We start from the raw sequence: 13,191 nt of genomic DNA on the forward strand, positions 1-13,191 counted from the left end.
AGATTCAAATGCAATTAATAATTCGTGGAGTATTCTAACACTCAGCTAGGGTCGAGAGCCATTGATATTTGAGAGGCAGCTCCTTTGGGACCTAGTACTCATTCCTTTGGAAGTGGTGGGCCACTGGAGAACCGAGTGCGAAAAGTCTCAGAGTATCTGTGCACGAAGACCTGTCTCAGATCTCGTCTTTCTTCTCTTTGAATTTTTGTTTGAGCATTCGAATGACTTCTGGCTCTAGTCAACCTAGAACCGGGAGCTGAGCGTGTGTTTTTAAAATAAATATCCCAAATGCACATTTTTGCAGACAGTACCTTATTCTTTCCTTCTATTATTGCCGTGCGCCGAGTGATGCTCTCAATCCTGTTTCCTACGTTGCTGTCAGGATCCAGGATCAGGGGCTCATCATTATTGGAGCAGAAGTCATATCTATTTAAAAAAAAAAAAAAGTAGGTCATTACTATGTTGCTTTGTAGCATGGTAGCATGGTCCAGTCCAGGGTGACAGGTGGAATCAAAATCATCACTGGTTAAGTCCTGAGATAACAAGATAACAAAACACATTCTCTTCTTTCCCTTGGAGTGTCCCCCCCCATCCACCCTTAGACCTTACAAACAGAAAACACATTTTGCTTGAACTGAAAGAAACCCACACCAGCGTATCTTCGTACATCCTTCCTGTCCTAAATGTTAAATACTAAGTAAAAATGCAAAAATTAGGAAACTGAATATCTAGATTTTAATGAGTTCATGGAAGAGGAAACATGCAAACACAGGGGGGAAAAAAAGAAGTTACGTTAATGAATGGAAACCTCAAGGAAATAATAGCATTTCACATCTATAAAAGGTTGGCTTTTAATCAGAATATTCCATTATACAGCTGATTTTTTTCCAGGGCTAATTAAGTGTATACGGAAACACACAGCATGAAGCAGTTATTAAATGCAGTCTATTTCTTTCCAAGTTTGGGGAGATCATGAGAAGCTCTTTAACTGCTTAGGCCTCGAGTGTTCAATTATAAAACAATCTCCTCTGTTTCTAAAAGTCCATGAAATCTCTTATTAAGCTAGCTAGTAGAGTACCCTTTTAATTTTTTTTTTTTCCAACGTTTATTTATTTTTGGGACAGAGAGAGACAGAGCATGAATGGGCGAGGGGCAGAGAGAGAGGGAGACACAGAATCGGAAACGGGCTCCAGGCTCTGAGCCATCAGCCCAGAGCCCGACGCGGGGCTCGAACTCACGGACCGCGAGATCGTGACCTGGCTGAAGTCGGATGCTTAACCGACTGCGCCAGCCAGGCGCCCCTAGAGTACCCTTTTAAAGACAGAAGGTAACATGCTCTCTCAAACACACATTATTATCAGCAAACTACGGTTTTCGTATGGTTTACTACTCAAATTTTGGTGTAAATATTTACTTGCCATGTATCATGTTCTATATAACCCAGGTTCTGCGTGAATTAAAAAAAATCCCAACAACAAAAAAGACACTTCCGTCCACTCTGACCCAGTCAGGAGTATCTTCACTGGCCCTGCTGCCCGCTGGCTTTTCCCACCTCAGACCATCCCCCGAATGTTCGCATTTTTAGTGGAAACCTTTCTGCTCCAAAGTTCCAAAGGGCATACTGAAGAAAGCCCAGGCTTCCTTGTCTGACAGTCAAGATCGTCCACAACGCATTCCCTACCCAGAATTTGTGGTGAGCAGAGAGCCTGCTGGGCTCTAATTTATACGTGTTGTGGGCAGATTATGGAGCTTTTCCAACCAGGAGGAACTTCAGCCTCCAGGCTGTTCCAGGAGGAACAGCCCAGTTCCAGAAAGAATGAGCTGTTGACCCAGGGTAGCCAATGGCAGCAACGACTGACATAAGATGATAGAGAATAAAGTAGGTGAGGAAGAAGGTCGGATAGATGGGACTGTGACGACCAGGAAAAAGTTCTGTGATTATCCCTCTCCTTGAGCTGAGAAGGGGCTCCGGACTGTTAAACCACTGAGTCTCTCTGGGTGGTCTCCCCTCCGGGCCTGTCAAGTCCTCCCCTAGAGCACTGACCACTTTCTAAGTGGCCCCCCTGGGCCAGCCGCTACAGGGGATGGGGCCCCATCTGCTTAGTCACTCCGTCCTCACAGTAAGGCAGGGGCCTAGCGTGTAATTGGCACTCCATTAACCACACCTGCACGGGGGACAGATACGCTGTTTCTAGTAAGAGCTTTCATTTAACTGCTTGTTATTTTCAAACATACTGGTTAAGTAGAAACCTAATGTACACACAGACTCACCGCCCAGACTGAAGTTATCAAGATTTTGCCACAGCTGTTCGGGTCTATCCTTATTTCTTTCCGTTTTCTCTTCTGTGAAGTATTTTGAAGCAAATCTCAGACATCGTGTCATTTCAGCCCTACGTATCCCTAAAAGAGCGCACACCTTCTACGATAACGACGCCATCATCACGCCTAACTGTACCAGCTCCGTGTATCAGACTTGCCCAGATGTTTTTAAAATGTCTCTCTTCTAGACTCTTAAAAATTGAGAACAAACTGAGGGTTGATGGGGGGGTGGGAGGGAGGAGAGGGTGGGTGATGGGTATTGAGGAGGGCACCTTTGGGGATGAGCACTGGGTGTTGTATGGAAACCAATTTGACTATAAATTTCATATATTGGAAAAAAAATAAAATGGCAGGAGATATTTAAGACATAAAAAAAAAACATGCCTAATACGGAGGCTAAATAAAATTATGCTCATGTTGTTTTTTAAAAAATAAATTAATTAAAAAATATATATAAAATAAAATAAAACGTCTCTCTTCTACACAAGTTAGATTGGAAGATTTAAAATAAAAAAGAACAGTAAGGACTGGCCGTTCCGTACGGAGTGTAAGCGATTTCTGCCAGATATGCCTGATCATCATCAGGGAAAATCGGTCAACGTCTGAACTGTTACTGATTAGCAGAAGAAAACGAACCCAAGAGGAATGATATCCTTTCTCCTCTAACTTGAAACACGTTAATGCCACGGTTTTGAAATCACACGTCATCGCGCTCTTTTCCGCGATCGGTATTCTCCGTTCTCTAGACTGTAACATCCATGCCCTCTCATCTCTCACACACACTCAGTACGCACACGGGTATATACACGGGACATCTGCCCCCCACGTAGCTGGGGTTTCGTGCACACCTGTATCAGGCCAGTGCGTGTGTACTTGGTACCGTTCCCATCGAAGGGCTGAAGTTCTCTTGTACCTGGAAAAAAAGCTCTGCATTTCATTCTTTCTTTTCCCCCCAAAGAGGGGACAAAGATCCAGGGACGCCTCACGCGGAGATCTTAATTGCATCCTTTTGGTCTTCAGGAAAAGGCAGAGAAATATGTTGGAGCCCAGCAAGTCTAGGCATTTCCCGAGGGAAGCGCGGTCTGCCGAGTTCACGTGGGGCTGTCAGCCTCTGACCCCCACCCCCGCCCCCAAACTCTGAGGGCGCTGACAGTGGCACCAGCCCTCCTATGGACACCACAGGCCGGCCCCGGTGCAAAGGTCCTCCGAGTGCACAGGACAGATTCTGTGGCTGTTTTCTAATTTGGGGACTGCTTTTTTTTTTTTTTTTCCTTTTTCCCTCTTTGTAATTGGAACCATAAAAATAGAAGGTCATTTAGGAGCCTGACTATATAACAGCACTTGAAAAGAGATTTGGGGGGGGGGGAGGGGAATTTGCCGAAGCCTTAAGAATACATCAAGCTCTTGAGGAAGTAGATTGTGCCATGTTTGAAGATGCAAAGATAATCACTGTGCTGGGAACCGTCTTGAGGGGGGAGGAAGCCGAACAACAAGAGGAAAGCAGCGTTCACTCCTGATTTCGCACAGGAAGCCCACGGCACCTCCTGTCAAAGGGAGATAAGAAAGCTCCCAGGCACTATTCTGGACAAGGCCACGGTTATCAGCTTCAGCTCCGCGCGGTCCTCTCCATGCGCCCAGCCTCTGTCCCTTGCCTAATGAGCTTTCGGACTCCTGCCTCCATTTGCATACAGCGCGCCAAATACAAGAGCACGGGGGGGGTATTTATAACCATCGAGTCGCAAACGATTTCCGGGGTAAGAGTGTACTCTGTGTCATCTCATCAATTGCCCTGGAGGTGAAACAAATTCGCCTTGGACTAGAGATCGATGTCAAGACGTTAGACCCAAAGGGCCGATTATGTACCCAACACACGGCGCTGGAGATCCCTCCGTGTGACACGTCAGTCTAACTGCAAGAAGGAACCATCTGTGAGACTCTCCCACCTGGTCTAAGTAACCGGGTGGGTTCTTTCCGCACGTCATGGGAAAACACCACCCTCCAGAGATGTGCAGGACTCTACAGACCCGCAGGCTTTGGGTTGAGGTTTCCTGTAGGGGTGACGGATGTGCCCTGTTCCCTTCACATTCATAAATATCTGGCTCCTCCGTGACCAAGGACAGATGAAGCCAGTCTGGGGCCACAGACAAAGGCAAAGCCAACACCGAGGTCAAAGCCACAATCTTCACTGCTGGTCCTCACAGGCAAGCTAACCGGCCACAGGCTAGAACACACAGTATGCAATGTTATACTCTACTATAATAAGGGTATTTCCTACATGCTAAGCACCACGCCGAGTGATTCGTATACTCTATCTCCTTAATTCATACAACATCCTAAAAAGTAGGTACTATCATCCCCCCTTTAACGGATAGGGAAATTGAAGATTAGAGAGGTTAAGTACATTATTACCCAAGGTCAAAGAGCTAGTAAATGGCGGAGGCAGATTACAAGTCAGTAATCTGATTAGTAAACGGATTACAAATTAGTTCTGACTCATTCCAGAATCTGCGCACTTAACCCTTACTCCATATGCAACACAACATCCATCAACTGTCCCCACACACCAAGAAATTGCTATACTTCAGTGCCTCTTTGCGTACAGGAAGAAAAGGCTTCTCAAATACTCACTACACAAACTGCGTTACTGCGCTGGGGATGTAACGGGTTGTTTTGCTTCGTTTTGTTTTGGTTCTTTTAAGGGTCAGCTTCTTTCCAAAATTTGGCAAACACCCTCATCACACAACCAAGACATGTTACGCGCCCAAGTGTGCACGTTCCACGATTACAGCTTCTGTCAGACCTCCTTTTGTGATCCGAGTCTCCGAACTCGGCTCCTATTCACCTTTACAAATCCTTTAAGTCACCTTGACAGGAAATGCCGTACAGACTGTATCCCAAGGTGTCCCTTTGTGTTCACCTGTGCATTTCTTAGTGCTGGCTTTGAGCAGTTCCGATTTTCAGACTGTCTTCGTTCCTCCTGCCTCTCTTTCCCCTCCCCCCGACCTCAAAGGCAGAGCCCACGCTTTCTTTAGAGGATGGACTGTCACATCTCCTGGAATGAGAAGGGAGAGTCCAGCTGGGTGGGCTTTAGCCGCGGATGGTCAGTATCTGTGTATTCTTTGTTGTGGCGCTCTCCTAACGGCCCGACGCTTCACTGAGCCTTTCTAGAAACTGACCACGTGTTTGGGGCCTGTAATGGTACCCAAGCCTCCTATGGTTATCTAGTACAACTTCTCATTTCTTAAATGATTTCTACCAAATTTAGGAACCACCCCAATTCCGGAAGGTCTACTCCACAGCCTGACTCTCAAGATGAAGACACATGGGTGTGGTTTGTTTTGGACTGCCTTTCACCCCATGGTAAATAACTGATTCGCTGACCTTTCTTTCCACATTTCGCTTCTGCTAAATCCTGACTCTCGGTTGGTGAAGGGAAACTGGCAGTTACTGGGCTGATACTACTGTGCCTGAGCTAGGGAGCTACAGACATTTAAGTCCAACTAATTCTCACAGCCCCCCTTCGGCGAAACAGGCATTATCATGCCGGTTTCAAAAATTGCTTTACTACGAAGGAAACCGGGACTCAGAAGTAGCAGACCTGACATCAGACCCCAGACGGTCTCAAATCTTTCTATCACACCAGAATTCAATCCGTCACACATGACACGTTCTGTTCCCAAGAAACCTCCCCAAACCCTTCTCACCATGCTTCACAGGGTGAATCTGGCTCAGAGTCACGGGTGAGAGGAAAACTCTGGGGGTCCTCGGAATCTAACTGGTGCAAAGTCAGACACCAAGAGAAAGTGAAAAATTGGCTTTCAAAAGCACCTAGTCCTTTGGTGGAGGGTGAAAGGGGCAGAGGGATGTTTTATAATTACACTTTTGACATAAATTCCGCTTTGTTTTGATCATAAAAATGTTCTGATGCTAAAATTATAGGAACTCTTGGGCTCCTACTGGCTGAATTTTATCACTTAAAAAAAAACGCGCAACAAAAGAACAAATCCAACTTTCATCACCATCTCTGTCTTCCCCTGTGACCTACTTGTGTGGGCACGATTGCTGGACATGTTCTAGGATGCCCTAGGGTGAAGGACATGTTCTAGGATGTTCCAGGATGAAGCTGGCCTGTTCGACTATGAACTCCAATACACTCGTGGCGGGCAGCTGACTTTAAAGAGGGCCTCTGGGGTGGGGGTGTGCAGCGATGGGCTGCCTATTCGAGCCCGAGTCATGCCTAGGAATGAATGTATGCCTCAGTTTATAATTAAAGCACAATTAGTTGGAAAAGAGGCTCTAGAAAGCTCTATGAAGTCTCAGGACGGAGAATAACCTCCCTCTCTCTTTTTTTCCTTCTTTGGACGATGAAATCGGAGGACTCCTGGTGGGGTGGACCCTGCTTCTCTGTTTAATGGGGTCTGACTGCACGTGCTAACTCTGATTAGAATCTGTACAGAATACTGATCATTTCAAGTTAGGAAACAAAGGGGGAGAGCAGTAACGAAGAGCAAATCGAGGCCGCAAAGTGTCTTTAAAGAAGAAAAAAAAACCCAGAAAGGAAAAAAAAAGACCACCTGGCAGCCTGCCAGAGGTCACGGCCAGGACCGGTTGCCCGTTGTGGCGCACCCTCCTGTAGAAGAGCCTGATGTAAACTTTCCTCCGCTACTGTGCGTGTTGTGTCAAAACATTAGTGACGGTGTGCCTGAGCCAGCCGATGAACAGAATCTGCAAACACTCTCTGCTCCCCTCCTCTCACGTTCTCTCCAAACAAATACAACAATATAGGGGAGGGGCCGCTGGCGGAAAAAAGGTGTGGAGTTGGAAGGGGTGTTGAGACAGAATGGTTCCTGCTCCTCGTGCTCTAGGAAAAGGGCCTGGGCCTTGGGGGTGGTCACAGGGTCACGCCGAGGGGATTCGGGGCGAGTGACGACTCTTGCGCACGGAGAGACCTTGTGACGCCTCGGAGCCCATACTGAAAACTACTTCTGGTCTGCACGGAGAGGGGGGGGTGGAGGCGGCTTTTCAGGGATTGAAGGCTCCGGCCCAGCTCCTTGGACAATGGTGGAGGTGACCCAGAGCCCTGACCACCTCTGTTTCGATAAGAGCTTTTCCGTGAGCGTCTTGGCCTGGGCCACTTCCTGCTCTCCAGGGTCTCCTGGTCCATTCACACTCAGGACAGGGCCTGTCTTTCCAGGCTCTGCCTTCCTTCCTTCCTTCTCTCTCCCTGCTTGCTTCCATCAAGAACTCCAGGCTCTCCCTGATTCCGTCCCTCTTTTACAGAATCTGAGCCAGGGCCAAGGCATCCTTGCAACCCTATCACCCGGGTGACAGAGGGTAAATACTCATGTGGCCACACCCGGATGTGGGTCTTAACAGGAACGCCTACTTTGTTCATTCCTTTTTCTCCTGAGTGGAAGGCTGGTCAGCTGAGGAAGGGTGATCTGATAAATAAGAAATCTTTAGCGAGATCTCCAGAGTGGCCACCGACAACGTCTTTTAACTTAAGGAGTCTTAAAGCGTTACCTCTAAATATTTCAAACTGTTGTTGCCTTTTGATTTCACAGAAAAGAAGAGAGCATTACTGGTCACATAGCTGTCAACGTGCAAATGTCCAGAGAGGCTTCACGGGGAGAAGCGGGGAAGCACGACATTAGGAACGTAGAACGTGCAGCTAGTCTGATCCGAGTTCCAATCACGCTTTTACAACTTCCTAGTTCGGTTGCCCTGGACGGCAAAAGCCCAACCTAGAGAACCACAGTCCCAGCAAACTGCTCATAGGACTCCCAGTCTTTTCGGTCCTTTGAACAGTTCTGAAATAGAGGGATCGTATCACCTGTCATAAATGTTGCTTTGGTGTTAACGCCACTGATCAGCGCTAAGGGTTCTGATGATTTCCGGTCCCGTGACACTCACTACAGGAGAAACGTTGCGGAGTCTGTGTATTCCACGTCCCAAGGATTAGGACAGGAGAAACCGCTTTTCTCAGATTTCAGTTCTCTGGAAGGCTGTACCTCTCTTGGTTTGTTTTCATCCGATGGGCCCCTTCACCTTGCGAACGTCGATTTCATTTCTCTTTCTCTCTCTCCACAACTAGAAAGTAAAAGCACACGGGCCCTATCTCTGCACTAGCCTGACGGCATTTTCTCCTTTCATTCAGATTATTTGTTGTACTCTTTGTGAACCGCCTCAAATCCCTTGGGAAACGGATGTGCTCTTGGCCTCCCCGACTCAAAAGAAGCCACCCCATGTTCCTACGTCTTACTAGTTTTCTTACAGGGGTTAAAAGGCGAACAGCAGGGAGATAATTCACAGAAGATCCTTTGCATCGGTGAACACCAGGGTGGCACTCAACGAGTCAATCGATGCAACTGCTTACCACCGTGCCTGGCACACGGTAGATGGATTGATAACGTTACTTGTCATTTTATTATCTCCCTAGGTTAAGAACTACTTAAGAGCAAGGGCTATGTCCTGTTCGTGATGATGACATCAGGGCCTAACCCAGCCACCCCGTGAACACGAGAGGGGAACACCCGTCTCTGGCTCAGTTGGCTGTCTGATGAGAAGAGTGACCCCTGACGATGGCCTGACTAGATGTGGACTCAACCCTGTGTCAGGCGTCAACCCTGCCATCCATCACTTACCTCAAACGCGCTGAAAAACGGGGCACTGCTGACCCTCAAATGACCTCACATGTATCCCCTCAACTAAGCACCGTGTCACCACCATCAGTGTCTGTCCATTCACGGCGAGGAGTGTTAATGGAGACAGAGGGTCTGCCTGGGACCCGGACGAACTCCTCACCGCATTATCCATACGTGACAAACGGACACTCATGGACAATCTCAACTAAGACAGTGACGCTGACATGTGGAGAAGCATCTTCTGGTCTAACAGAAAATAGAAGACCAACCAGCAATGGTCTTCGCCTTTCCTCAAGGGTGGACAAAAATATTGGCTCATAAGTATTAGTCCCATTCGATTAAAACAAAAAGATACATATTCATACGTACTCCATTTAAGAAGTAGAATTGTGTCCTCTGAAAAAAGTGGAAGACCTAGTTCCTTCTGTTATTAAGGAACATACACATCTATTGAAGAGGCAAGTCAAATGCATGCTCACGTATCAGAATATTTAAAAAAAAATACCTGAGGGGCGCCTGGGTGGCGCAGTCGGTTAAGCGTCAGACTTCAGCCAGGTCATGATCTCGCGGTCCGTGAGTTCGAGCCCCGCGTCGCGCTCTGGGCTGATGGCTCAGAGCCTGGAGCCTGTTTCTGACTCTATGTCTCCCTCTCTCTCTGCCCCTCCCCCGTTCATGCTCTGTCTCTCTCTGTCCCAAAAATAAATAAATGTTGAAAAAAAAAATTAAAAAAAAAAAAATACCTGAATATAATTGAGTGCAGGCGAGTGAAATGCCAAGAGCCCATGTGGTGCCATCGCTGGACAAGACTTGGGGTCAATGAACGTTTGAATTGCTGAGGCAGAACTCACAAATGCGAGGAGATTCAGGATATCATAGCTCCTTTAATTTCCTAAAACAATCTGAAAATTCTGCCATTTCTGGTCCCATCTTAATTTCTTTGGAGTAAATCACCTTCGTCAGAAGACCTGTCTAAAGACGCAAGCATGTTTCCTGGGAGGACATTACCCTAATGGCATGGGACCATTTTGTCAGAAGACTGTCAGCTTTCACAGCGTACTAATATATGCATGATGCCACCTCGAAAGGAAACTGCTTTGCACCGGGCAGCCCCAGAGCAATCCGAAACTACTGGACGACTGCCAGCAAATAAACTTACGTGCAATGCACCAGCCACGGAGTTAAATACTTGATATGCATTAGCTCCTTTAATCCCCCCAAACAATCTTATGATGTCAGTGCTATTATCTCTACTGTGCAGATCAGGAAACTTGGACCCACAGAGGTAGTTTATTTTACCCAGAAGCTGGTAGACAGTAGCAGGTGGCACAGCCAGGGTTCGGGCTCCAGAGGCCATGACGTTTAACCCTAGACTATATTTTTCTGCATCCTAACGCTTCTTAAAATTGGTTCTTGATATCATGAACATCGGCCCCTCTAAACATATTTGCTTTCTGGATCATGAGCTTTTGGCCCCAAATTACTCAACTTAAGGTCTAAATACTTGTTGTAGAACCAATCCTAGTAGTGAAAATGAAGTGACTGGTTGACAATGTGCTAGAAGACGCTCAACGATAGACTCTGACATGTCAACCAGGGCTGGTTTCCTAAGAAGGTACTTAAACTTTCTGTAAATGGTAATAATTACAGTAGCTGCCTCATAGAAGCTCTGTAATAATTAAATGAGACAACACACACAGAGCACAAATTGAGCACTTAACATCCTCTAGATAAGCGCTCAATAATTTTCAGCTATAAAAGAAATAAACACAGAAGACCTAGGCCAGAGGGTCTTCTACTGGACATACTCTTCTATCTGGCTCTACGTGGTCTCTAAATACCCACTTTTATTTTCCTCACCTTACTTTTTCACCCTCACAAGACAGAATTTCTCAACAAGGTAGCAATTAGTGATCGTCTTACATCATTTTCAATGATGAAGGCAAGGCATATGGAACATTAAAAGCCTAAGGAAAGGCGATAACATGCCTCCAGCTCATTTTTTAAAAAGCTCGAGTGAAAACCAACGTTCTTGGAGTTTAAGGCTTTGGTCTTCAGACATGCAGGACAGCATGTACATGACACATGTTAATGACGAGCCACAGGAGGAAGACGACCAAAAAAGGAGCCTATGAAAGTCTATCGGTCTGTAAGAGTTACAGGGTGGGTCTGTGGGAAGGAGACAAAACAGCCAGGCATTAGCCAGGAAAGGGAATGACTGGCCGGCTCAATTGTTTAGCCCCTCACTCAAAGAATTCCACATCAGATCCGGATTCACTTTGCCAATTTTTGGCTTTAATTTTTCTGCACCCAACTCTGATGATCCGGCCCAATTCCTCTCCAAGCATGGCCTTTTCAACTCTTCAACCTACTCCCATCCTCATGCTACTCTGTCACATCTATGTTCCTTCCATTTGACATTCTAGGACCTCCCCGCCATCTTGAGGATTCAGATCTTATTTCCTCCGCGCGGTTTCCTCTAAACCGCATTCCTCACCACCGACCTCCACTGAAGCCATGATGCTTCATTTATTCAACCAGATTACAGGCACCTTCCATGGAGACTCGATGCAATGTTATGGTGGAAATAATAAAAGGGAATAATAAACAGGAAATCAGAGACTTGGGTCTAGTCCTGGGTTTGCCATTAACTAGCTGTGAGGTGAGGGATAATTCTTTATCTTTGAGCCAGTTTCTCCTCTATAAAACTCTTTTTAATCGCTGAAATTCCCCAATTCTAACTGAATTAAGCATTCAAAGTGACTAGATCAGGGCCTGCTGAGGCTCAGATTTGCAGCCACCATGTTTTTATTTTATTCAGTCATCAACTGCAAACCCTATGCTCTCTCCTTCATGGTCTTTTGTCCCCCCTTATTCTTCAACTCCTTTGCCTTCCTGTGCCTCTTGCAAAAATCCACAGCTTTGTGAGCCCCCTGAGGGCTGAGTGCTTGCTGAATCCTGATCTGGAAAATCAATCCTGAACAACAAATAAGGGAATGCAACTTCCTTGCAAAGGATCAAATAAATACCCCTGCATGGGGAGAAAGTCCCAGAGAGGGCCAGTGCCACCAGAGTCAAAGTGTCAAGTGGACCGTTTGACTTGCTACCCTCTTCAGGTTGGTCTGATTTAGACCTGCTCATCCCACTGGGGTTCATGCCCCCTCAAAGGGTCTATTCCCACCTGTAGGTCTGGGGCCCAAACCAGAGCAGGTGGTCTGGTCACCAGTTCCCCAAGTAATTGTGAAATGTGAATCCACTTCTCCCATCTGCTGCTAACCTCTTTCTCCTCTCCCCTCCCATCCTCGGTGTGACTCTGACTCAACGGGTAGACTTTGTGGGATCACTGGTGACAAGAGTAAACCCAGTGGGCTTAAGCCAGTGCCTCCCCAAACCCGTCCCCTCAAGGATTTCTGCTCCTTCCTCTGGGAACCCATAGGGGTACACTTAGAGGAGTCCCGTGGGATACCAATGGAAAGTAACCTTCTGAAATGCCAAACTACTTAGCCTCTCTTATTACCTGAAAACACCTGAGAAAGAATTTTTTTTAAGTTTATTTGTTTTGAGAGAGACAGAGTGCAAGGGTGGGGGCGGGGAAGAAAGAGAGAGAGAGAGAGAGAGAGAGAATATTTTAGGCAGGCACTATCAGCACAGAGCCCAACTCGGGGCTTGATCTTACAAACCATGAGATCATGACTTGAGCCAAAATCAACAGTGGGAGGCTTAATCGACTCAGCCACCCAGGCACCCCAAGAAAGAACTTTCTGAGCTTCAGTTTCCTAATGGGGAAATTATGTCCATTATGTAGAACTGTACAGATTAGGGATAATATGTGTAAAGGGATGAGGGCAACTCTGGCACCAGGGAGGGCTCATTGATTCCATCTATTATAGCTGTTACCATTAAGTAGACAGTGGCACTCAAGGTGACAAGACATCCCCAAGGCTTCTAGAGAAAGTATGAAGAAACAAGTTCCAGCGACTTGAAGTGCATTGTAAGATACCACCTGGCCATAGTCTAAATCCATCACATCCTTTCTACACAATACATCAGGCTCTACCTTTTCACCTAAAAGGGCAGTGAAATTACATTAAAACCACAGACTAGAGTCCGTGTTTCAAGAAACAGTCTACTGATTTTATTCTTTGTGCTACACAGTGTGGGGGGAAAAACAGTCTACTAAGTCAGTGGAGATCTAATCAAAATGTAGATTTCTAAGAGCAGGTGCATGTTT

At 46.5% G+C, this 13,191-nt stretch overlaps 1 protein-coding gene across 1 annotated transcript in view; it reads right to left on the bottom strand.

Annotated features, from left to right (window-relative positions):
* Positions 1-13,191, bottom strand: part of FLT1 (fms related receptor tyrosine kinase 1) — a 177,251-nt gene that overhangs the window by 91,550 nt on the left and 72,510 nt on the right. Inside the window, exon 14 of the mRNA XM_047073320.1 lies at positions 312-426. Coding sequence (XP_046929276.1) covers positions 312-426 — 115 coding nt within the window. The remainder of the gene's footprint in view (positions 1-311; positions 427-13,191) is intronic.

The sequence above is a fragment of the Lynx rufus genome, unplaced genomic scaffold, assembly GCF_022079265.1.
Source record: "Lynx rufus isolate CCGP_SWC_20201006 ecotype Redwood Valley unplaced genomic scaffold, mLynRuf1.p SCAF_1, whole genome shotgun sequence".
Lineage (NCBI taxonomy): Eukaryota > Metazoa > Chordata > Mammalia > Carnivora > Felidae > Lynx > Lynx rufus.